The 26,430-nt window shown below is 43.5% G+C and overlaps 1 protein-coding gene across 2 annotated transcripts in view; it reads left to right on the forward strand.

Moving 5' to 3' along the window:
• Positions 1–22,028, forward strand: part of LOC132531090 (uncharacterized) — a 54,305-nt gene extending 32,277 nt beyond the window's left edge. The window contains exons 1-2 of one of the 2 annotated variants that reach the window (XR_009544008.1): positions 3,328–3,456; positions 21,777–22,028. Coding sequence is in view for 1 of the 2 variants with exons in the window: in XM_060168643.1 (XP_060024626.1) it covers positions 21,777–21,834 (58 nt within the window). In the remaining variant the exon portion in view is untranslated. Of the gene's footprint in view, positions 1–3,327; positions 3,457–21,776 lie in introns of those variants that run through there. The other variant, XM_060168643.1, reaches the window with a different exon arrangement.
• Positions 22,029–26,430: the final 4,402 nt, after the last annotated feature.

Raw genomic sequence — 26,430 nt, forward strand, 5'->3', positions numbered from 1 at the left:
GACGAGACTGCATGTGTTGGGAGCAAAAGGAAGCCCATGGTTTTCTGCATGGGTAATGAGAGGAAGCAACAAATTCCTTCCTTTCTTTTTCTTTAAACTTAAGTCAAAACAACAGTCGCACAGATGAGTGTATGTGTGTGACTGCGGCTGAAGTCTCAATCAGAGTGGATCTTTCTAAAACTCTAGGAGAGGCACAGTGAGGGCTTCCCTAGCACTGAGATGGGAGGAAAAAGCTCCAGCCTCCTACTTCTGGCTAAACCCCATCTTCTTTGCCTATAAAATAGAGGGGTTGGATTAAATGATTGCAAAATATTATAATTCTAGGATTTGTAATTTTACTTCGGTTCTTACAAGTGTTTAAGTCAAACCCTACATATCACTGTGTTTCTCTTTCCAAAGGTTAAATGGCTGTATGTGCGTGTAGTGTGGGTGTAGTGTAGTGTGTATGTGCATCATGTATATGTGCTGTGTGTATGTGGCCTATGTGTGCCACGTGCGTGTGTTGTGTGTACAGTATGTGTGCGTTCGGTGTGTCATGCGCTATTTACTCTTGCTGTCCAGAGTGACCCCCCATTTCCCCATCTATGCTAGATTTCCAGATCCTTCAGAAACCCTGTCTCCCACCCCCAGCCAAATAAGCAAGAACACATGTGAAAAGCCTTTCTTATTCCACTGCCTCTTGAGATGCAGCCAAACAGCTGGAATTACATGCTTTGTAGAGAACCAGGGACGTGGCATGGCAATAAAAAATTCAGTTTGTGTTTGAAAACCAAATTCCTTTTCCCAAACCTGAGAGGACAAGAGAGGGTAGAGACTGGGCTACCTCTTGCTGGCAGCTAAGGTGTGTGTGTGTGTGTGTGTGTGTGTGTGTGTGTGTGTGTGTGTGTGTGTGTGTGTGTGTGTGTGTGTGTGTGTGTGTGTGTGTGTGTGTGTAGGGGGTATCTTACATTTAAATCTCTGTCTTTTCTAGTGTTCCCCCATTTACACGTGTATTTGCATTTCAGGCTCCAATTTAAAAGTCAGCCTCTTCTTTCCTCTGCATCTCTTTCTCTAGTTCTTTTGTTCTTCATGCATCTCTCCAGCCCCCCTGCTTCCTCTTTTGCCTTGGAACAGCATGTCAAGCTCCTTGTGACAGCAGCTCAGTGTTCTTAATCTGCTGTGTGGAGGGGGCCCCAGATTAAAGCAAGGAAGGTTAGAATGGCTTATAATTGCTAGGATGCTGGGCGTCAGAATCTTTAACACCTCCACCTTCCTGGCCACAGAAGGGTTTCCTTTTGATTCTGGGGATGTACAGAGCTGCCAGGGTCCAGCTTGCCATTCCACGTGTGTTCCAGTTCTGTATTGCTGCTTAGCAAGTCACCCCAAATTAAGTGGCTTGAAACAACAATCATTTGTTTTGCTCATGAATCTGGGATTTCAGCATGGCACTTGCTGGGGTAGCTTGAAGGTGAGGGGTGACTCCACAGTTGGGGGTTGGAGTCATCTGGAACTCATTCATTCGCGTGTCTGCTGTTTATTGCTGGCTGTTGGCTGGGACCTTAACTGGGACTGTTGGCTGGAACGCCTTCATGTGGCTTTTCTATGAGACTGGTGTTCTCACAGCTTGGTGGCTGGGTTCCAAGAGAGAATGTCTCAAGAGATAAGGTGGAAGTGCATGTTATTTTTATGACCTAGTCTCAGAAGTCATTTAGTGTTACTCTGTCATAATCTACTGGCCAAGGCAGTTACAAAATTCTGTCCAAGAGGGGGTGACATAGACCCCACTACACATTAGGAGGAGGGTTCAATGTCATATTGTAAAAACAGCCTGTGGGGTGTGTGTGCATTCGCGCACTCTTGTAGTGTACTATGTACTCTATTGTAGTAATGTAGTGTATATGTGTTAAGTGTATTAAGTGTAGTGAACATGCACTATGTTGTGACAGCTGTGTTTGAAAGTTCAATCTACTACCTCTCTTTCCACATTCACCATCACTTTCTTTGCCACTTATAGTCCTAGTGGTTTAAATTTATAGACAGAGATGGAATTTGTAGTAAGGTTTGTGTAACACATGGATGTTAAAGCTTACACTTTTGCTTGAATCATGTAGTAGGAAGAATGGCCTCGAGATGGACCCCAAGATTCTGCCTCCTGGTGTACACGCCCCTCCCCTTAGGAGTGTGGGGGACCTGTACATATGATGGGATTTTACTGGGGTGATTAGGTTATGTGAGATGGCAAAGGTGAAGGGATTTTGCAGATGTAATTAAGGTCCCTAATCAGTTACTTTGGGTTAATAAAAGGGAGATTGCCCTGGTGGGCATGACATTATTAGGTGAGTCCTTTAAAGGACGGTCAGGTCTTCCCTAAATTAGAGAGAGATTCTCCTGCTGGCTTTGAAAAAGTAAGATGCCATGTTGTGAGAAGGCCATGTGGCTACAATATGAGGGTGGCCTCTAAGAGCTGAGAGCAACCCCAAACAACAGCCAGTAAGAAAACAGGGGCCTCCGTCCTACAACTGCAAGAAAATTCTGCCAACAACCTGAGTGAACTCAGAAGAACTCCAGATGAGAACATAGACCAGCTGACATCTTGAGACCCTGAACAGAGAACCTAGCTACTCCATGTCCAGGCTCCTGACCAACAGAAACTATGAGATGACAAATGTGTGTTGTTTTAAGCCACCAAATTTGTGGTATGTGTTATACAGCAATAGAAAACTCACACGAGGCGTGACCATGAGCTCCACCGGCAAGAAAACGTTATCGAATGGGTAATTGGAGAAACACTCAGCAGATCTAGTAGCGAGACTGTGCACACGCTGTAAGACCCAGCTCAAATGTCACCTCCTGTAAGATCTTCTTGGAGTCTCTTCAGCTAGAAGTAATCTCTTGCATCTGAAATCCTATAGCTTGTTTGTCCCTCTTTTGTGGTACTTCTCATATTCTATTTGTGTGAAACCAGTGAACATGTTTTGACTCCCTGACTGGATTGTAGGGTCCTCCCGATGGAAATTGTGTCCTATTTTTTGGCACCAAGGTACTTAGCATAGTTCTTTGTGTATCAAAAAATGTTCTTGATAATTTATTAGGTAATTTTCTCAGTGATGGAACTTCAACTTCTTTTTGTGGAGGCAGTCTAAGAGTACATTTTGAAATAAGGAAATTCAAGAGATGGTATTCACTATTGTTTTAAGGCTGTTAGTTTAAAATATCAAAACTAGCCAAGCATTCTGGCCGTCACTGCAGTCAGTGAGAATGTTTCTGTCATTTGAGATTCTGAAATTAAGCCTCTGAATGTTCATCCAATAGACTCTGGTTCCCAGGCTCTGAAACTCTCTGCCAAGACAGAATCACAGATCTATCTGAGTAATCTTTATTTTTATCCTGAAAACGGAGAAAAGAACTTCCTAAACCACTGGGACAAGCTGCTGTTCAGCTGTTACCCCTAGAATCAGGACCACTATGTTCATGCAGGTAAGGATGACATTTCTTCTTAGAGCACTAACTACACGTCTATTTAGAGAAACACATAGACTTTAGGTTCTCTTTTGAATTTAGTCTGGGGACACTGAACGCAGAGGAAGAAGAAAGGCCAAAGGACATAAAAAAGTCACGCTTTTCATATAGCAAAACTTCTGTAGCAAAAGAAGCCAACAGTTCCTGGGGGCTGGTTGGTTTGAGCCCCAGAGGTCTCTCATGTCTCAGGGGTGTGAGAACCTGAACACCACAGGGTACTGTTTTTGGCAAGCTTGATTACTAATAACAAAAAGCATTGCCATTAATAGTCTTCCTTGTAGCTCTTATAAAAATAGAATGGTATTACTGTGAGGGTTTCTTTGGGTCAAGTTGTTAGTCAGGTCTACACTTAACGTGCTTGAGGGGAGCACCAGCTGATTACTCTGGGCTCAGGAACACCTTTCGAGGACTTCCAGATCTGGGCCTTATAAAAATAGTGAATAGAAACACTGCATTTGTACTGCTTCTGAGAATTGGTAAAGAGTTTCATATACATTATTCCACTAGGAAAAAGCTGCCCTCTGCTAATAACTTGGTCTACCAGGGGCAGGTGAAGTTCAGGGACCATGATTGTTAAGGCCTCAAATGGCATCCACTTTGTTTGGAAATTAGGAGTGTGTGTCCTGTTCTGGTTGCCAACCTCATGAGGCCCCAGATATCTGGAGCTGACAGATCAGATCACTACTAGTTATCATCAAGATGGTGTTAAAGGCCTGAGTCAGAACTTAATCACACCAGCTATTCTCTGGTTCACCCTGTGGTTATCCCCATGGTCAGTAATGAAACTGGATATGACAGGTCCAGCTTTTACATTTCATATGGAGGACAAGTAAGCATTTGTGAAATCTACCGGGAATTATTTTGCAAAACTCCTGGTATGGGATCTGTGGTCTATTTGCTGTTTAGACTCTAGATAATCCTTGAGCCTCACTAGGTATTTATCCTTATAAATGGTTGTAAGCTAAAGGTGTTAGGAAAAAAGACCACAGTATTGCGTACAAGCGTGTGAGTGAGTGTGTGTGTGTGTGTGTGTGTGTGTGTGTATATCTGGTGGGAGGTGGGACAGTAAGAAACTAAGAAGAGGGCTTCCCTGGTGGCGCAGTGGTTGACAGTCCGCCTGCCGATGCAGGGGACACGGGTTCGTGACCCGGTCCGGGAAGATCCCACAGGCCGCGGAGCGGCTGGGCCCGTGAGCCATGGCCGCTGAGCCTGCGCGTCCGGAGCCTGTGCTCCGTAACGGGAGAGGCCACAACAGTGAGAGGCCCGCGTACCGCAAAAAAAAAAAAAAAAGAAGAAAAGAAACTAAGAAGAGACCTGGCAGCTGCCGCTCCTTTCCCAGTTATATTGGGAGATGTGGGGACCAAGAGGAAAGAGAAAGTGTAGGATTCGAGAAATAAGAAGGTTGGGATACTTGAACTAGCCCCATCCACCTCTGCCTTAGCTTCACTTAGAGAGGTTTTTTAAAACGTAGATATTTAGACCTAGATTTAATGAATTACAATTTCTGGGAGTGGGGCCCAGGAAACTGCATTTCAAACAGACAGGTAATTTTGATGCACTAGTTTGTTTGCAAACCACTGGAATAACAAATAGATTACAAGTAACAGTGTAAAGAGCACTGGATGGGGAGTCAGGGTGCTGTGTTTAAGTTCTGCCACCAGCTTGCTGTGACCTTGTGAAATTCACTTTGCCTCTTTGGGTCTCAGTTTCCTCATCTGTAAAATGGGTGGTGGTCCAAATAAGTGGTAACATTCTATCCAGCACCCACATTATAATTCAAAGACTGTCTATGACACAAATGTCTGAAGCCACTCAGGGGTTCTATGAAGATCACTATGCAGGTGCAGGGAAGCAAGACACTGGGAAAGAGGCACGGGTATGAGAGACAAGTGGGGAGAGAGTCTCATGCAAAGGGCCTCTCCGTTGGGGGAATCCGCGTTTTGCGGGGCTTGACACATGTAATTTGAAGTGTCCTCTTTAAGAAAAAGAATGCAAAATTACCATGAAAATTTAGTATAAAAGCGAATATTTGCTTATCCAGAAAAAAACCATAATATCTTTATTAGTTTGTTGCCTGACATACCTTTGTAATACTTTTTTTCCTATAGCTTTGGTCTTCATACATTTTGATTTTCTCTTCATGTGACAATAATTTTACACTATCACTTTATTTGGAGAAAATAGAAAGACAATTGTCTTTAATGTGTTTGAAATTTTTTTCTAAGCTATTGATAGTTTAGCAAAGTTTCTTTCAGCTTCACAACTCATTATTGGTCATGTTGTATACAATGTTAGGATTATAGTCAAATCTGGGAAAACCTTAATCAAGCTTCTTTCGTATTAGAGCTGTAAGAGTTGGAAGAATTTTTCCATGTACTAGCTTCCACCTTTTAATCCTTGTTTTTTCTCCTTTACCTGGATAGTTCTGGTGCTGAGCACTATGGTGCTGGTGCCAGGTTCATAGCACAATGTCTGTCCCCTCTGCACCTTCAGGTTGGGACACTGGGTGAGCTGGCAGAGAGGGCTGTCGAGGCCATTCTTACAGTGGGACGGCTCACCATCACTGAACTGCACGTGGAAATGAACACAAACATTCCCCTAAATGCACACCAAGTGTATCTCCAACTTGAATTCTTCTCAGCGAGATCCCCCAAATGCCCATGAGCACTCCAGGGCTGCCTGACCTCTGAGGGATGCATGATAGAGGAGGAGGGAGAGTGGAAAGAGACTGTCATCTTAAATTATGGTTGTCAGAACTATATATATTTATATATGTATATTTTATTGTTTGTAAGTTATATAGTATATATTTCAGGTGGACCCTGTGACTTGTATATAATATACATACTATATGTATCAATGATATATAATATATATACACACTATATATACAACTGTTATATATCATACATTAATAATATTATATATTATACTATATACATACACCATATAAATTGGTATACACACATATATATTGCCAATTTTACAAAAATATATGGGCTGTATGATCCCATTGCTAGGACCCTTCGAAAGCCAGGGAGGAGCCAGTGCAAGGGGAGTCCCAGGATTTTAGAGCTTCGTTAGCTTTACAGTAGATCCACACCTGCTTTGATACTGGGACAGAGACCAGGGTTGATTGTGGGAATCACAGGGCTGAGATATTTCCCCAAGGGTGCGGAGAGTTTTGAAAGGCTTGGGCACATACCTCTAGGGTGAAGTGCTGTGACTCTGACTGCATTGTTGGTATGGAGTTCATCTGTATTCCTTTCCTCTTCTCCTCTCATCCCCCCACGTAGGAAGGTTAGTGTCACGCCTGTGCAGGTAGCTGAGCCGACATTCCACAGTTAGTTATCCTCGCTGCCCCGCTCCCCATGAAAAGGTGGAGGTTAATCTTTCAGAGGAGTGGGGAGGAGAATTCTGGGATAAATAACGTATTTTGGAAAAGGGCTGAGAAACAGAAGCACTTCCTTGGAGCCCACTTAAAGAGAGCATGGGCAAAGCTAGATTGTCAGCAGAGGATCCTGCAGAGAATACGGTTGGCTGTGTCATGTTAGGAGCAGAGCAGGCAGGAGGCTTTAGCAAAGACATAAGAGGGAACTCTGCTGGGGGATGGAGGAGTGGGATTGGGCAATGAAGGTGCCTGTCTGGGTGATTGACTTCAAGAGGCAGGAGGTAACTGGAGACCTGCCAGAATCCTCAAATATGTGAATACCCAAGAGTATACACTATACACATTGTGGAATGTGGACACAAAGGCAGTAGAGAACAGTAAAGTCCCCTTGCAATGCGGTTGCTGCACAGTTGGCCAGGTTCACTCACACTAGCTAAGTGACATTCTGGAGCACCAAGCTTCCAGAGGGAGATAGTCACAAGTGAGCCTCATGCAAAGGACACCTGCATCACAGGCATTCTGAATTATGAAGGACTAGTCAAACCCTCATCATTAAATTAATACCATGAGCCTGCTTTATAGTTTTGCTCAGAATTCTGCAATGGCTTCCTTTTGTAACTAGGGAAGGAGCAGTGTGGGGCAGGGAAGTGTACCTCAGCTGGGGGAAGACTGAGGTAATATACTAGAACCCAAATCCTGGGAACCCCTCTTCGCTGGAGGCTCAACTGGATGCAAGACTGGTGAACGGAGGGACACCTTCTTCAGAAGGGATCCTTCTTCAGAATTCTTGCTCTCGTTTGGTTTTCTTCTTATTTTTAAAAATTTCAAATCAGAGAATATAATATATACAGTAAAGTGTTTATAGAGCATTAACCTTATGTGTACAGCTCAATGAATTTTTGTCTACATGTATATGCATGTGCCCACTACTCAGATCAATATATAGACATTTTCAGCATCCCAGAAAGTAACCCTTGCTCCTTCCTAGTTAATTATCCTTCCTTTACTGTAGAGGTAACTAATATTCTGACTTATATTACCATTGATTAGCTTTTCCTTTTCTTGAACTTCATAAAAATGGAATTATTCAATATATTTTCTATATTAGTATTCTACTGTGGTATAACAAATAACCATAAATTTAGTGGTTTAAAACAACACACGTTTATCATCTCACATTTTCTGTGGGTTAGGAGTTAGGGCACAGCTTACCTGGGTTCTCTGCTCAGGATCTTACGAAGCTGCAGTCAAGGTGTTGGCTGGGCTGTGTTCTCATTTGATGGCTTGATGGGGAAGAAACTGCTTGCAAGCTCATTCAGGTTGTTGGCAAAATTCACTTCCTTGTGGTTGTATGACTGTTTGCCAAAGGCCACTCTCAGTTCTTAGAGAATACCTGTAGTTCCTTGCCACACGGCCCTCTCACAGGCTCTCTCACAATATAACAGCTTACTTCATGGAAGTAAGGGAGAAGCTCTCTAGTTTACAAAGACAGAGTCTTGAATAAAATAACATAATCATGGGAGACGTGGTATCCCATCAATTGTGACATATATTATAACCTAATCAAAGAAGCAGCATCCCATTACCTTTGCTGTATTGTATTTGCTGGAAACAAGTCACAGGCTTTGCCTGCAATCACAAGGACAGGATTGTATAAGGATGTGACTTGTTGGGGGGGGAGGGTCACTGTAGAGTGTGTCTGCCACATTCTGGGTTTTTTTTAAAAGAAATTTATTGATTTATTATTTTTATTTTTGGCTGCATTGGGTCTTCGTTGCTGTGCATGGGCTTTCTCTAGTTGCAGCAAGCTGGGGCTACTCTTCGTTGCAGCGCGCAGGCTTCTCATTGTGGTGGCTTCTCTTGTTGTGGAGCACGGGCTCCAGGTGCGCAGACTTCAGTAGTTGCAGCATGTGGCCTCACTAGTTGTGGTTCATGGGCTTAGTTGCTCCACGGCATGTGGGATCTTCCCGGACCAGGGCTCGAACCTGTGTCCCCTGCATTGGCAGGCGGATTCTTAAACACTGCGCCACCAGGGAAGCCCCACATTCTGTTTTGTGTTTGACTGCTTTGGTTCAACTGAACACCTATGAGATTCACCCATGCTGATGAGTGTATCCATTGTTCATTCTTTTCCATCATTGTGTAGTATTCTTCTACATGAATAGACCACTATTTCATTATCTGTTTTCCTACTGATGGATGTTTGGGATGTTTCTACTTTTTGGTTATTATGAATATAGCTGTTGTAAATATTCTTATACATGTCTCTAGATGAACGTGTGCATTTGTTTCTCTGGGATTTATATTCAAGCATGTTTAGTTTTTTTTTTTCCCCTGTAATTTAATTCATTCAACACTTATTTACACTAAGCCCTTCTTGTTGCAGTTTTAAAAATCATGACTTAGGATCAGGCTGGAGGATTAAAGAGGGGTTGACTTTTGATGTGACAGTTATGATTCACCTCCTCCCCCCTTGCCAAGGGCGGTGATGATTTGATCCCTATTTTATGGAAGCTTTCCTGATGATTCCTCCCTCCTCCACCTTTTCTTTCAGCAGCCAATAAAACGTAAAACAGCAACCACCCACCCTAACCCTGAGACACTGCATTGTGGTTGCTAATCTGGTTTCAGTGGGATACAGGTCTCCAATACTCAGGGACACCACTTTTTGTGCTTTTCTCTGTGCATGGTTTTCAGCCTTAGAGTCTTAGACAACAGAGGAGCCCTATAGAAGCATGCGGTATCCTCCAAGGGGCTAGAGCCTAACTCTGTAACCTTCGGAGGACTGCCAGAGTCAGGCCCCACTCTCTGAGGAGCCTTTCGCTTTACAGTGCAAGGAAATGGAAAGATTCAGTCATATATGAAAGGAAAGTCCAGGTAATGAATAAAACTTAGAAATACACAAAAAGAGGAACACATCTGCCTTTCCTTATAGTTTGGAGTTGAAGAGGGAGGAATTAGATCTCTGACTAATACAACCAGGGTGAATGGTGGTGCCATTTACTGAGAAGAGGAGGGTCAGGGAGGAGCATATCTGGGGTGAGAAATAAAAAACTCTTGATCTATTAAATTTGGGATGCCCATTAGACATCTGAGTGGAGATGTGGAATAGGCAGATGGCTATAACAAGTCTGAAGATCGGGGGAAATGTAAGAGCTGGAGGTATAAACTTGACAGTCATGTGTATATTAGTGGATTTGAAAGCCAGGGTGTGAATGAGCTCACTTAGGGAGAAAGGGCAGAGAAAGGAGTTGCGAGCCTTGGAAGACACCACATTTGGATATATGGCAAAAGAGGAAGGATCAAGAAAAGAGACTGAGAAGGAGTAGCCAGCAGGGTAGGAGGAAAACCGGGAGTCTATGGTGTCAATCAAAAGAGAAGAAGGTTTAAAGAATGAAGAAATGGTCAACTGTGCTGAATGCTGCTGAACAGTTGAGTGGGATGAAGATAGGAGAGTGTTCCATAGATTTGCCTACGTGGAGGTCGCATTGCCCTTGGCAAGAGCACTAGAGCAGTGGTTGCTGAGACAAAAATGAAGTGGATTCAGAGTGAATGGGAAGTGAGTAAGTGGAGATAAGATGTGTAAATATTGGCTCTTAAAAATTTGGTTTTGCAAACAACCCAATCAAAATATGGGCAGAAGATTTAAATAGACATTTCTCCAGAGAAGATATACAGATGGCCAAGAAGCACATGAAAAGCTGCTCAACATCACTAATTATTAGAGAAATGCAAATCAAAACTCCAATGAGATATCACCTCACACCAGTTAGAATGGGCATCATCAGAAAATCTACAAACAACAAATGCTGGAGAGGGTGTGGAGAAAAGGGAACCCTCTTGCACTGTTGGTGGGAATGTAAATTGATACAGCCGCTATGGAGAACAGTATGGAGGTTCCTTAAAAAACTAAAAATAGAATTACCATATGACCCAGCAATCCCACCCCTGGGCATATACCCAGAGAAAACCATAATTCAAAAAGACACATGCACCCCAATGTTCACTGCAGCACTGTTTACAATAGCCAGGTCATGGAAGCAACCTAAATGCCCATCAACAAATGAATGGATAAAGAAGATGTGGTACATATATACAATGGAATATTACTCAGCCATAAAAAGGAATGAAATTGGGTCGTTTGTAGAGACGTGGATGGATCTAAGAGACTGTCATACATAATGAAGTAATTCAGAAAGAGAAAAACAAATATTGTATATTAACGCATATATGTGGAACCTAGAAAAATGGTACAGATGAACCAGTTTGCAGGGCAGAAATTGAGACACAGATGTAGAGAACAATATGGACACCAAGGGGGGAAGGTGGCTGGAGGGGCGGTGGTGATGGTAGTGTGATGAATTGGGAGATTGGGATTGACATCTATACACTTATATGTATAAAATGGATAACTAATAAGAACCTTCTGTATAAAAAAGTAAATAAAACAAAAATTTTAAAAAAAGATTTTAAAAAAATTTGGTTTAGGAGAGGAGTAAAGGATGAGGCAATAGCCAGAGGGGTTGGACAGCAGAGAGTGAGGAAGAGATTGGTGTTGCAGGAGAGGGAGGAGAGACATGAAGGATTGAAGATCTTCTTGGGGAGGACAGGATGAGATCATGAGTGCCCCTGGAAAGACTGGGCTTTGGCAGGAGGAGGGATACTTCCTCCTCACATATTGGGTTGGAAGGAGATGCTGGTGGATTTAGGCTCTGATGCCTTCCATTGTCTCAAAGAAGCAGGAGTCAGGACATGAGCTGTTAGGAGGAAGAGAAGGGAGTTGTTGAGAAGAGAGAAGAAGGGAGGAAAAGAGCCAGTTTAGAGAGTGCTGTATTGGTCTAGGTCTTGCAAGAAGTAGATGCCAAGACAGGAGTAAACATGCAAGGATTTTATTTTATTTTATTTTTTGCTTTTTTTTTTAAACATCTTTATTGGAATATAATTGCTTTACAATGGTGTGTTAGTTTCTGCTGTATAACAAAGTGAATCAGCTATACATATACATATATCCACCTATCTCCTCCCTCTTGCATCTGCCTCCCACCCTCCCTATCCCACCCCTCTAGGTGGACACAAAGCACCGAGCTGATCTCCCTGTGCTATGCAGCTGCTTCCCACTAGCTATCTATTTTACATTTGGTAGTGTATGTATGTCCGTGCCACTCTCTCACTTCGTCCCAGCTTACCCTTCCCCCTCCTCGTGTCCTCAAGTCCATTCTCTACATCTGCTTCTTTATTCCTGTCCTGCCCCTAATTTCTTCAGAACCTTTTTTTTTTTTTTTAGATTCCAGTTATATGTGTTAGCATACGGTATTTGTTTTTCTCTTTGTGACTTACTTAACTCGGTATGACAGACTCTAGGTCCATCCATCTCACTACAAATAACTCAATTTCGTTTCTTTTATGGCTGAGTAATATTCCATTGTATATATGTGCAACATCTTCTTTATCCATTCATCTGTCAATGGACACTTAGGTTGCTTCCATGTCCTGGCTATTGTAAATAGAGCTGCCATAAATGTTGTGGTACATGACTCTTTTTGAATTATGGTTTTCTCAGGGTATATGCCCAGTAGTGGGATTGCTGGGTCATAAGGTAGTTCTATTTTTAGGTTTTTAAAGAACCTCCATACTGTTCTCCATAGTGGCTGTATCAATTTACATTCCCACCAACAGTGCAAGAGGGTTCCCTTTTCTCCACACCCTCTCCAGCATTTACTGTTTGTAGATTTTTTGATGATGGCCATTCTGACCGGTGTGAGGTGATACCTCATTGTAGTTTTTTTTTTTTTTTGCGGTACGCGGGCCTCTCACTGTTGTGGCCTCTCCCGTTGCGGAGCACAGACTCCAGATGCGCAGGCTCAGCGGCCATGGCTCACGGGCCCAGCTGCTCCGTGGCATGTGGGATCTTCCCAGACTGGGGCACGAACCCGTGTCCCCTGCATCGGCAGATGGACTCTCAACAACTGTGCCACCAGGGAAACCCCTCATTGTAGTTTTGATTTGCATTTCTCTAATGATTAGTGATGTTGAGCATCCTTTCATGTGTTTGTTGGCCATCTGTATATCTTCTTTGGAGAAATGTCTATTTAAATCTGCCCATTTTTGGATTGGATTGTTTGTTTTTTGACATTGAGGTGCATGAGCTGCTTCTAAATTTTGGAGGTTAATCCTTTGTCAGTTGCTTCATTTACAAATATTTTCTCCCATTCTGAGGGTTGTCTTTTCGTCTTGTTTATGGTTTCCTTTGCTGTGCAAAAGCTTTTAACTTTCATCAGGTCCCATTTGTTTATTTTTGTTTTTAGTTCCATTACTCTAGGAGGTGGGTAAAAAAGTATCTTGCTATGATTTATGTCATACAGTGTTCTGCCTATGTTTTCCTCTAAGAGTTTGATAGTGTCTGGCCTTACATTTAGGTCTTTAATCCATTTTGAGCTAATTTTTGTGTATGGTGTTAGGGAGTGTTCTAATTTCATTCTTTTACATGTAGCTGTCCAGTTTTCCCAGCACCATTTATTGAAGAGGCTGTCTTTTCTCCATTGTATATTCTTGCCTCCATTATCAAAGACAAGTTGACCATATATGTGTGGGTTTATCTCTGGGCTTTCTCTCCTGTTCCATTGATCTATGTTTCTGTTTTTGTGCCAGTACCATACTGTCTTGATTACTGTAGCTTTGTAGTATAGTCTGAAGTCAGGGAGCCTGATTCCTCCAGCTCCGTTTTTCTTTCTCAAGATTGCTTTGGCTGTTCAGTGTCTTTTGTGTTTCCATACAAATTGTGAAATTTTTTGTTCTAGTTCTGTGAAAAATGCCATTGGTAGTTTGATAGGGATTGCATTGAATCTGTAGATTGCTTTGTGTAGTAGAGTCATTTTCACAATGTTGATTCTTCCAATCCAAGAACATGGTATATCTCTCCATCTGTTTGTATCATCTTTAATTTCTTGATCAGTGTCTTATAACTTTCTGCATACAGGTCTTTTGTCTCCTTAGGTGGGTTTATTCTTAGAAGGATTTTATTAGTAGAACCATCTGTGAGAGAAAATGGGGAGGGAGCCAGAAGAGGATGGGAGAGCTGTAAGACAGTGATGCAGGTCTGACTCCAAGTCAAGAGAGAGGAAAGGAAGGGTGGGTAGAAGTGTACTAGACTGCCATGAAATCTAGAGAACTTTCAGTAGGCCAATGGGAAGCCAAAATTGGCCATCAGAGGAGTTCCCTGTTTCCTTGTTGTCCCTGCTGAGCTCAGCCATTGGGAAGCAGCACCTGGGAAGGTGGTCTTAGCTACAACACAGTGATGGATTTCAGAGCACAGCTGCTGGGGCCTTAGGCTAATTATGCTCCCTGTGAGGCATTCTCATGACTGCAACAATGGGGAAGATGAACTTACTAGAACAGATGTAGTCATGCTGCCAGGCAGTGTTGGGCACCCATTTGAAGTTTGTGATTATGAATTTAAAGTGAAAGCCAGGGCTCCCCTGGTGGCACAGTGGTTAAGAATCCACCGCCAATGCAGGGGACATGGGTTCGAGCCCTGGTCCAGGAAGACTCCACATGCCACAGAGCGACTAAGTCTGTGCGCCACAACTACTGAGCCTGTGCTCTACAGCCCGCAAGCCACAACTACCCACATGCTTCTACTTCTAGAAGCCCATGCATCTAGAGCCTGTACTCCACAACAAGAGAAGCCATTGCAATGAGAAGCCCGCACACCTCAACGAAGAGTAGCCCCCGTTTGCCGCAACTAGAGAAGGCCCATGCATAGCAACGAAGACCCACCACAGCCAAAAATAAATTAATTAATTAATTAATTTAGAAAAATAAGGTGAAAGCCATCTTTCCTTGGAAACTCAAATTTAAACGCTTCATGAATGCATGGCTAAGCTCTGTGGCTCTAGTGGACAGTTGGCAACTTCTAATGTGAACAAAGTTTAGGCCAACATCAGTGTGGCTAGTATTCCATGGGTGAAGGTTTGAGATCTTGACTTCTCATTGGTTTGTGTTCTGGATTGGTCCCAGCATATTTGTTGAGACAAAGTTCATTCCTTCAGTTGTACTGCCCCAGCCCACCTTCGGACAGAGATGGGATTGTCATTGTTCAGGAGAGTCATGGTCAGCTATTTAATTCTCATAACAGGTGCCAACAGATATCTTCTGACAAATTGATTTTTATAAATATTTTCCCAATAGCAAAAGTAATATACGTAGAAAACTTGGAAACTGCAGTGTCTGTCATCTGCCCATATTCCTCAGTCCGTCCTGGAGGTCCCCTACAGTTGATGCACAGTTCCCTTATCTGTCAGTGACTTCCTTTCTTCAGCATCTCTGTCACCTTTGGGAGGACTTTATCTTCTTGAGGCCACAGGGTCCTGTTTGGCCTCCACACAGGGCAGGTCGAAAGTGCCGGGGAGTTAACACCTCAGGAGCAATCCTCAACAATGGGGATGAGAGTGGGTAGGTAAATACCCCAGCTGTCTGAACCTTAGTGCCAGACAGCACTGAGGTATGTTCCACATGGCCTCTCAGAGAGTCCCTGGGGATTTCATTCCAGTTGCTTACACTGGCAACCCACTCACCAATGCACTGCTTTTTGGCTTTCTTCCCTTCTCTGTTTCACTTTCCCACTTCCCTTCTAGTGCTTCCTGGGATTATCTCCAAACATACTACCTGCACCCAAATCCTTGTCTTAGGAGTGAGGAGAACCCAAACTATGCAAGAGCAAAGTGGTAGGAGTCTACTACCTAGAGAGAGACAGTTAACATTTATACTTTCCTTCTACTCTTCTCTCTCTCTCTCTATCTATATACACATTTTTCCACTTAGAAGTAACCAGTTAATATTTTATATCTTTCCTTTTCCCAGGGCTTCATGCTATACATCATATTTTGTTACTGAATTCTTATCTAACTGTAGTATTACGGACATTTGTCAGATCGTGAAAATTATGATATAGAAAATAATCGTTAATGACTTTCTAGTGTTTCTTTGGATATGTGTTAGATTGATTTTTAAGATTAATGATTTGCTTTTAATCAGTAATAGAACATTATTCTAGCTGGGTTCTTTTCAAATAATATAACTTCTAATTATGTATGACTCAACTTTTAACAAATATTTACAGAGGATTGCTTGAAAGATATGCAGTCCAGTCTTTAGATAAGGTAGATCTCATTCGTGGATCCACATCAGGTAAGTCTTATACCATGGGTAAATGTGTTTGGCTTTCCTCCTCTATCACCTGACAGAATTGCTGTCCTAAATTGAGCTTTGGAATATCTGTCACCCTCAGTGACCCTACGGAAATTGCCATAGAAACTTAGTGTTGCTTGGATTTCTGGAAAGCTGTTGAGGGCACTGGGAAACTGCCCTTTATGAGGACTTGGAGGAGAAAGATCACTAGAGTCTCAGAACAAAGAAGAGTAGAGTATTCCTGAGGAACTGGGTTTTGATCTTTTGTGCAATGTCAATTTTGTTACTTTCACATTTTCATTTTTGCTGTGTTTCATAGGAAGCTCACAACCTAATTTAGAGCCTACTTTTGAAAATTTTATAAGATCAGTTTAAATAACTGAGTACTGACTTTCCTTCTACATGAATCTCCTTTCTTCTACCTCTCCCCCATTTTCTCCTTATACCTTATTTCTTTATCAAATTTAAAAAGATTTTTTACAGTGGGTAGATTTTGTAAGTCACCTGAAAAAATATTTTAATGATATGCGGTATATCCCCACCATTCGTATCATATAATGATATGCATATTTAATGATAGGCGGTATATCCCCACCATTCCTTCCTCTCTTGTGTGGCGTCTCAGAGACTATACTTCTGGGGTATTTTTGGAGTGGGAGAGCAGTGAGGGCTGTCCTAAACCGTCATCTCAGCCAGTTCAGACGGAGCTCAACAGTTTCAGGACCCACGTGCCCCTCCTCCCTGGGGTGGGCTCCTCCCCCTGTGGTGTGGCCCCTCCCACTACTATGTGACCCCCCCGCCCCCCGTCCAAAGCACTCAGCCAGCTGTTGATGTGTAACTTCAACCCTTTCTGCCCTGGCGTGGAGATCTGCTGGTGGGAAGACACTGAACTGGCCGCAGGTGCGGGCATCATTTCTGCCCCGCCTCCTAGTACTCAACATGCTAGGCGCTGGCAGTCTGTCATGCAGACTCTTCCGCAGGCCGCCTGCATCTCCAGCCTCCCTCTGTGCCATCCCCCACGTCGGTGGTGGTGGGGGGGCTGGGGGGGCGGGGCAGGAGAAGGCCCCCTTGGGAGGGTTGTCATCTGCCCACCCCTCTCTCCCCTCCTCTTCCAAATTCAGTTCCCTAGAGCCTTCCTTATTGATTCTCAAGAGCATCGTTTGGAAGAAAGGGAAAAATACCCCAAATGAATATTAACTATGTTTTTCTCTTTATATTTCTGCTAAGAGAATCATAATTCTGGGCAATGTGCAGGCTTCTGACTGAAAAGGAGAGAGTGAATAGAGGAAGAAAAGCATAGTAACTGATTTATCTAGATTTATAGGGGTGAAATATATGCAATATGTATTTCAAGTGTGTATACATTTAGAATAGATATTTTAGTTTATTTTATAGATATCTATATGTGTATATGTGTGTGTGTAGTATATATGTATGTATGTATGTGTGTGAGTGTATCTCTCAGATCTGATTATGTCATGCTTTAAAAGCCTTCCATAGTTCCCTCTTGTAATAGGACAAAGTCTAAACTCTCCTTGGCACCTCCTCCATACATACCCTCCTCCTCGTCAGGCCACCCCCACCCCCACACGGCAAATACTCTTTGGCCTGCTGTGAACCTAGCCTTTTTTCCTGTCTAAGCCTTTGCACAAGTTATTCACTCTGACTACCCAGCTCCCGGCTCCCTCCCCATCAGGTGCCTCCCTTGGAAAGTTCTATTCATTTATCTCAAATAAGCTCACTGTCCCTCCTGAGCTAAGCCTGTTGAGATCCCAGTGCCTAGCACAGTGCAACCAACACTGGATGAACTCTCAGATCTCCCCCATCCCCAGGGACACTTGAGTGCCTTCCTGTCTGCCCCAGACACTCAGCTCACTAGTCCCTCCGTGAGAGCATTTCTTAGGTGCCTGCGTCTCCCATTACAGCCCTCAGTGCAGGGCCCATGCTCCTCCTCCACAAGAGCATTCTCAGCATCCTGCACAGGGCCTGGCACATGGTTGCCACCCTGTGCATGCTCCTTGAATGAATGTGTACTTATAGATCACTATCCACGTGACAGAAAAGCTGGAAACTGAAAGCAAAATGTTGAAGGCCTTACCCAAGAAGCAATAATCAGGAACAGTGGTAAAGGCTCCCACCCAGGTGACTAGTTCACTGTGGAAAACTTAATTTGGTTTGCAAAGACGTAGACACCACCACAGCTCTCAAGGAAGGCAGTGGCTGTTTCTTTTTGGGTCCCCCCCTCACCCCCACCCATCGTCATGGGCGACCTGTGGGTATAATGGATTCATAGTTCCTGTAGCAACCAGAAAAGCAGCACCAGGGAGGGAGGTCAGGGGCCCCTCCCCTGGTCTGGGGGAGACTCTCTAACTGCCAGCTGCCCCCCAGACGTGAGCAGGGGGTTCTGCTGCTGCTGGGTCCAGGGCCCACCCGTCTAAGCTTCAGATGGCTCGCGTCCATACACGTGTTGGGGAAATTCAAAGCTACACTTCCAGTTTCCCACTCCCATTAGCCGTTACACTCTGGGCAGGTTTTTCGGCCTTCTTGATTGCTAGATCTGGGCTTCAGGCCTGGTGAGCCCTGGATGCACCTATAAGATTGCAACAGGGTCAAAGGATATTTTCATACTCTGGGACTGAGCAACCTTCTAATTATTCTCTTTGTTATCATTTTGCTGACTTCCTGTTCCTTCTTTCCTTGTATTAAATTTCTAACATCTCTCAGTGCATAAGATCCACGACAGCACAATACTGTGAACAGCAGCTGGTACATGGTAGATATCTTGTTGGACAGAAAATGAATGAATGAATGGCTGTGTATTGGAACAAAATGAATGAAGGCTGTAGGTACTCCTTTGGTTGTTTTTTCAACTGGACTATCTCCCTGTAATCTGTGCTGGCTTAAGTCTTGCTCTGTCTGAGGGCTAGATGAGCTGGTCTAATTCTTCTGGCCTCAGGATTCTAGGACAGTGAGGCAGGGGGAGAAGGAAATGAGGGGCCTGAGAGAAGAGGTGGCTGGAAGGCCTTTCGGGAGCCTCACTGCCCAGTGAGATTTCTTCTGGCAGCTTACCCCCATTGGCTGGGGGCCTGCGCCTGCCCACTCCACGGAAGGAGCTTGGCTGTGGTTACACTGTCAGGCTCCAAAGTCAAGAACAGTGAAGGAAGGAGGGGCCTGCTCTGTGGGGCCAGGGGTTGGGAGGGGGGTTGAAGGGCAAGGAGTCCAGGCTCCACGTGGCATCCGGTTTTAAACGACTTTACTTAGAAATAGAAGAAATCCCTCCGGAAAATGGGAGGGCTCTGGCATGCTGCCCAGGCCTGAGGAACAGTAAGTTCCTGCCAACTTGTGACGGAAGTGGGGGATTTGTGGGAAGGGCAGAGGGAAGAGGGCATTGAAGGGAGTGGACACAACCCAGCAACATTTTTCCTGGTTAAAAACCCTGTTCGGAGGTAAACATGTTTCTGAAAATGAAGAGGGTTTTTATTCTTCCAGGCCAGCCTACTTCCTAGGCTGGGAATAATGCAATTATTCCCAGGTGTGTGTGTTTGTTTTCAAAGGACTATTATAAACTATTCACGGTCCCTGCCTGAGAATGCTTTGGAATAACGGAGTGCAAAAATCAGCCCCACCTCTTCGTGTTTCTGAGGCATGAACATGCCTTCTAGATTTTCTCTTCCAGGACAAGGCTGGGAAACTCTTCTGGGAAGCTCCTTTCCAGCCCATTAGAGCCAGAGCCAATCATGGCCTCTTCAGGGCTTTTTTAGGCTGGGGAGGGTAAGGGATACAGACGTGCAGACAATCTGCCTTGGCTGACTGCTCCGGCAAGGTGAACTCAGGGAAGGAAAGCTCTGAGGGGGGGCAAGGGGCCTTGATGAAGAGGGAGAAAGGAGTTACACATTTATAACTGCAGAGAGGTGTAAAATCAACATGGTTCCAACGAGACCCAAAGTGGATAGTCTGCAATAATTCATTCTCCTGTCCAGAACCCCAACCCACAGCTGTCCCTGGCGGGTTGGGGCATTTCATAATCTCTTTGACTTCAGAGCCTCATGGTGGCCTCCAGAGCCAAGGGAGCCCCCTCTTTTCAGGAAGTGGACTGTTAATCTGGTTCACTGGGAAGCCCACCTGGAAAACCTGTGTGAGGGCAGGGGAAGGCAGAGGGGGAGGAGTGGATACTTTTTAAACCCACCCCCTTCACGAGGCTTTCTGAGAAGGTGGATCGTCTATGCTGCTATAGGAACTCTCAGGTGTTGGTGGTGGGAAGGTGACTTGGTACAACCACTTGGGAGAACTTGTCGTGTTATACAGGGAAGACGAAAATGCAAAACCAACCCAGAAATTCCATTCCTAGTTATTTGTCCTAGAGCAGCAATTCTCAAACCTTTTGGTCTCAGGACCCCTTTTCACTCTGAAATATTGTTCAGGACCCCAAATAACTTTTGCTTGGATGGGTTATATCGACCAATATTTACCATATTAGAAATTAAACCTAAGAATTCAAAAACTTATTAATTCATTTAGAAGTAACAATAAAAACTCATTACACACTAACAAATAATGTTTATGAAAAATAAACATATTTTCTAAAACAAAACAGTGGGAAGAGTGGCATTGTTTTATAGTCTTGCAAATCTGACTTAATAGAAGACAGCTGGAATTCTCATATCTGCTTCTGCATCTGTGTGTTGTGATATCTCGTGTGGTGGAAAACTCCACCATTTACTTATGAGAGCTTGAGAGTAAAAATGCCAAAAAAACCCTTTGTATTATTATGAAAATAGTTTTGACTTAACAGACCTCCCCTGCCCACCCCCCCCACCCCCCGGCTGAGATCATCTCAGGGGCTCCCAGAGGTTCTCTGCTATTCCAGAGAACATTTCTTACTTCTATCCCAGTAGATATATACGAGCTGTTCAGAGTGGTATTATTCATAACAGCAAAAAGAAACTCAAATGTTTATAAATAGTAGAATTGATAAATAAATTGTGAAATATTCATAGTATTGCTGAATCTCACAGACAATACTTTACAAAAAACAATAAAATATGATTTCATATTTATAGAGATCAAAAACATAAAATATATTATTCAGTGATAAAAATATATGGCAAAACCTTAAAGAAAAGCAAGAATAATGTTTATCTCTGGGGAAGAGGGAAAGGAATACCACTGCCAAAGGATATACATGAAGTTTCAGAGATATTTCTGTTTCAGTTATGATGAGCTAGTTATGCTTCAGTAACGAACAGCCCCTGAAATCTCAATGGGTTGGATACAACAGAGGTTCATTATGGGCCAGCTAATAGGGACTCCACCAATTGGTGTGTCTCTAGTAAGTGTGGTGGGGGGAGGGAACATGACAAGGCATGCACTGGCTCTTAAAGGCCATCCAGGAGAGGCACTTGTTGCTTCTGCTTACATCCTATTGGCCAGAGCAAGTCACATGGCCATGTATAACTTCAACGGAGTGGGGAAGTGCCATCTGATCATGTGCCCAGAAGGAGGGAAACTGAGACATTCGGGTCATTTGGTATTGTTCTATTTCCTTAGGACCATTTGGCTTTAAGTGGAGTGGTAGGTTCATAGGTATTTGCTTAATTGTTATATACATATAAATTTATAGATAAACTTATGCTTATTATTATATACTATATATGTATATATGTCTTATTTAAATATATATGTATCTTTATTTCTTTTTTAGGTATAAAATATTAGAAAGAAATGAACAAAAAGGGAGAGAAAAAAGAAGAAGCCTTTAATTGTGATGTACAAATTCATATATTTGGATAAAGGAAAATAGAGACCAAGAGAGGAGAGTGTGAGAGCTAAATTGAAAAACATTTGGAATTCCTGGAGCGGTGGTCTTTAAACTGGGGTAAGCATATTCCCAGGGTCCATGAACACATACTAAAAGTTTCCAATACAGATTCTATTAAAGAATTAATTTCTAGATGCTCACTTCCAGATGTCCTCTTTACTGAAACTCATCTCCCTGAGAATACTCCTGTGTTTGAGCTATTCTCCTTTCCCCTTTCCTCTTTTCAAAGTGTCCTTTTCCCATGTTTTTTCAGAAGAAAGATGTGGTCCATCCTGTCATTTTGTCATTGGTAAAAATCTCCAGACTCCAACCAAAGAAACAATTCAAAGTACTGGTTCTAGCTGAGAAAGTCAATTACTCTAAAGATAGGATTACAAATCCGTTTGCAAATCAGATATTATCCCATCATTTTAACAAAGGTGGAGGAGAAGCTAATGAACATTTAATAATATCACGTGATAAATGATTAATAATAATATTGTCATTATGCATGAACTCGGAAAGGGTTCAGAGAATCAAATAATACCACTACAATAAAATCCCTCCATTCTGAACAAGTTTTCTTGGCACTTATATTTTTAAAAGTGAAAAATTAAAGCTAGAATGGAGGCTGAACCCACTCTCATTCTAGAGAGAGTAGTATTCATCCATGGATATATGGATAAAACAGCACCAATGCTTTCTCATTAAGACAAGCATTTCCTAATAAAATTCTTTGGGATAATAGTATTTTATCAAAATATTTAGTAATTGTGTGATATATTTATGTTATTTTGATGAATTGTGTGTTACTACTAATTGTAATGATAACTCATTCTGGAAGAAAATCTTCATGCTGTAGACCAGCGCTGTCCAACAGAACCTTCTGTGATGATGGAAATGTTTTCCATTTGCTCCATCCAATATAATTTCCATACATCACGTGTGGCTATTGAATGCCTGAAATGTGGCTAGTGTGAATGAGGAACCGAATTTCAATTTTTATTTAATTAAAAAAATTTTAATAGTCACATGTAGCCAGTAGCTACAGTATTGGACAGCACAGCTTTAGAGCTTTATGGCCACAGAAAAGGAAAAAAATTAAGTTTGAATCTGTATACATTTTTGTTTTTTTGTATTTTTAATTTTTTTTACATCTTTATTGGAGTATAATGTATACATTTTTAAGAGAACTATGACAAGGTGATTAATAAAATATTTAAATCATAAATTTATGTTATATTAGGGTAAAGTTCTATGGGGAAGAGAAATGGAAATACAAATTCAAGGAGATAAAGAAATAATGTAAAATTTCTGACTGTTAAAGGAGAGAGCATTCATGATATTTTTAAAAGGATGATGGAGGGTATCAGTTACTTTAGTGTTTAAATTCTATTTGGATACATTTAAATGAGTGACAATAGTAATTTTTAAATGTTTAAACTATTAAAATATTTCACATTTACAATGGGCTTTAATCTTTTGCAGTTACTTAAACTTAAGATGAAAAATTTTAGATACCAACATAAAAATGTTTGAGGGGAGTGCATAGTGTCTCACGATTCTTTTGAGGGATATGAAAGCAAAATGCTTGAAGACCCCTGAACTAGATGGTGTTCATTGTTCCTTTCAACTCTTTGGATTTTGTGCATGTGGTCTAAGAGATCACTCTAGGGAGTGGGCACTGTAAATAACATAGGAAAACAGCCCCAAAGGTAAAGGTTCCCTTACAAACAGGAGTCCTAACAAAAAAACAAAATCCAAGCAAACAAACCAAAATACAAACTCCTCTTGTCTCTCTCTTACGCGCACACATGTACACACACACACACACACGCACACACACACACACACACACACACACACACACACACACTCCCCCCAGCAGACCCCACTTCCACACTGGGAATTCTGGTGCAGGCGGCTCATGAACCACACTTTTGAGAAACATGGTCTTGATTAGCAACGTGGGGTGGTCTGGCCAGTGAAAAATCTCCGGAGGTGGGGCAGCCTCAAAGAGGATCATTAAAGATCAAAAATTCCTTTTGAAGTCGTTTGAATTGCTGCAGCCTAAACCCCCTTGGTCTGAATAGAACCTCAGCAGACACACACAAAGGCCTCCCATGGGTGGTTGGTTTGGTTTTGGTGGAAATTGAAGCAAGGGCCTGAGTTCCACATCTGGGTGCAGACCCAGGACAGTGCACGCAGGTCGCAAAGTGACTCGAACTGAAAGAATCCGGCAGAAGCAGAAACTAGGAAGCAGGGGTGATCCCAAGAACAGAAGTCTACTCTCCCCCTCCCACCCAAGGCAATAGCCTTCTCATGGAAGTGGGCCTTAGGTTGGGGTTCACATGCTTTGCGTTTTGTGAGGCAGGATGAGCCCACCTTGGTTATCCTCATTCTCGCATGGCATCCCTGCAGTGTTGCTCAACTCCAGGTGTCAGGAATGGTTCAGCCCATTTCCAGTGGCAGCAGGAGGGCAGGAGGCACAGAGGAGACTGAGCAGGCAGGGCTCTGAATGACCTCAAGTCACCACAGCCACCACCCCACCCTGGTGCTGAAGGGAATGGGAAAATATTCCTGTGACCCAGTGAGTGCTTCCCATGCAGGTGAGCGCTGACAGCCGGAGAGGGGCTGCTGGGTCATCCTGGCAAGTGAGTGGTGGGGAGAGTATCGTTACGTTGTGGGACTGGGATTCCAGATTGGCAGCTCTGACTCAGCCTCCAATTGGCAAAAGTCAATGGGCCTCCCTTTCCCAAGGGCTTCCATTCTCAGCTGGGCCCTGCCCAGGTCAGGCAGGCGGGAGGCCTGGTGCTCAGCACTGGCCCTGGGACCAGCTCCCAGGAAGCAGCAAGGGACACAGGCAGCCTTGGCACCATTTTAAAGGCTGGCTTCATACGCTTATCAGTGGGCTTTTGTATAAGGCCCAGGCTGAGGTTGCATAAGAATGTGCAAAATGCCAGGGAAGTCAGAACTGCTTTTTAAAAATAAGGCTCAGACCCTAGGCAAGGTGCTTCCACACCACTTGGGCCTTAGTGAAGGAAAATGCAAACATTAGCCCAGAGGTGGAGAAAGAAACAGACACTACCCTGTAGGAAAATGGGGGGATGACTCCAAGAGACAGGGGATGCAGAGAAAGGCAGGGTCGGCACTTTTTTCTATGACTGTTGTGCCATTTGTCATCTCTGAATGCCTCAGAGCCTGGTGTCACATCACATGGTGAATGCTCAGGATAAGCTGAAAAGAGCTAAGAGTCAACAGCAGTGCTGATGGCCACTATGGAGAGAATTCTGGAGATTTGAAGCTATGGTGACAAGGACAGGGAGGCATGCATGCATTTAACAAACATTGAATCCTTGAAAAAAATCTAGAAAACACAGTCATTCTCAACCTTTATTTTAACGCAACTCACATGACCTTTACCTGCATGAGTCACCCCATAGACACTGCCAGATTTTGACACAACCGTCAAATTTGTGTGCAATCCCTGCTCTAGCCCGCATTCCATCTCTTCCTCTCCAGCTTAGGAGCTCAGGAAGAATGCATGTAAGAGTATTGGCATTATATGGTAAACTTGAATTGCTCTAATTCATTAAAACAGTAAATTCTTTGCAAAACTGAGAATGAAATGAAGTTGCATCTCTTTCATCAGTTCTATTACTTTGGCTCCAGCTTCATCCCCTCTATTGTAAGGATGACCTTCTCTCTTTCCCCAGGTCACTTGTCCTGCGATAAGCCCAAGAAGTCCAGGTTCCCAGGATGATTACCTGGAACCCAGTGGTCACTCCTGGTCTCTTGGGCCACTGGTGCCACCTCAGATGCATGCCTTCAGGCTGGGGGCTCCTCAGTTACTGCCAAACCCAGGGCTCTTGGGTGGCCGCCAAAGCCAGAGGGGCCAGAGCCTGGGCAACAGCTTGTACGGTTGCTGCTGTTGCTGCCAGTTTGTAATTCCATGACCTTGTTTGAGCCCCAAAGCCTGTCCTGGTTGCTCACACCTCCTCTAACCCTGAGACTGGGACTTTTCTTGTTGCTGAACAAGTTTGTGGCACAGCCAGCAGCCCTGGTGCAGGTCCCACTGGCAATTGTCCTTTGAGCCCAGGACAGGACAATCCCTGGCCCCTCGAATGCTACGCTCAGCTAAAGCTACTGCCCAGCTGGAGCCATGGGGAGCCACTTCCCCTGGGCAGGCTGGGCCAGGACAGCATATGGGGACAGGTTCCCGTGTCTGCCCCTGGCTGACTGAGGACCACAGTTCCATTCTCCTCTGCATTCCTACAGCCCAAGCCCACAGCCAGTTCCTATCACTGAATGAGTTATGTGTCTTTCAAGGAGACAGACTCCTCTGGGTTTCCTTAGTAACAAAGTCCTTGGAATCCATCTCATAGCCAAGGGGTTGTGATTCAGTCTTTGAGAACTGCTGAACTTGGAGATGGGCCCTCAGCACAAAGATCTACTCATCCCTCAACCAAGCCAAGCTCTGAAGGCATCCTCCGTCTTGTTCTCAGAGGACCGTGTCTTGTTCTCAGAGGACCGTGTTGCAGTGGTATCATGCTGTGAC

Source organism: Lagenorhynchus albirostris, chromosome 13, assembly GCF_949774975.1.
Source record: "Lagenorhynchus albirostris chromosome 13, mLagAlb1.1, whole genome shotgun sequence".
Lineage (NCBI taxonomy): Eukaryota > Metazoa > Chordata > Mammalia > Artiodactyla > Delphinidae > Lagenorhynchus > Lagenorhynchus albirostris.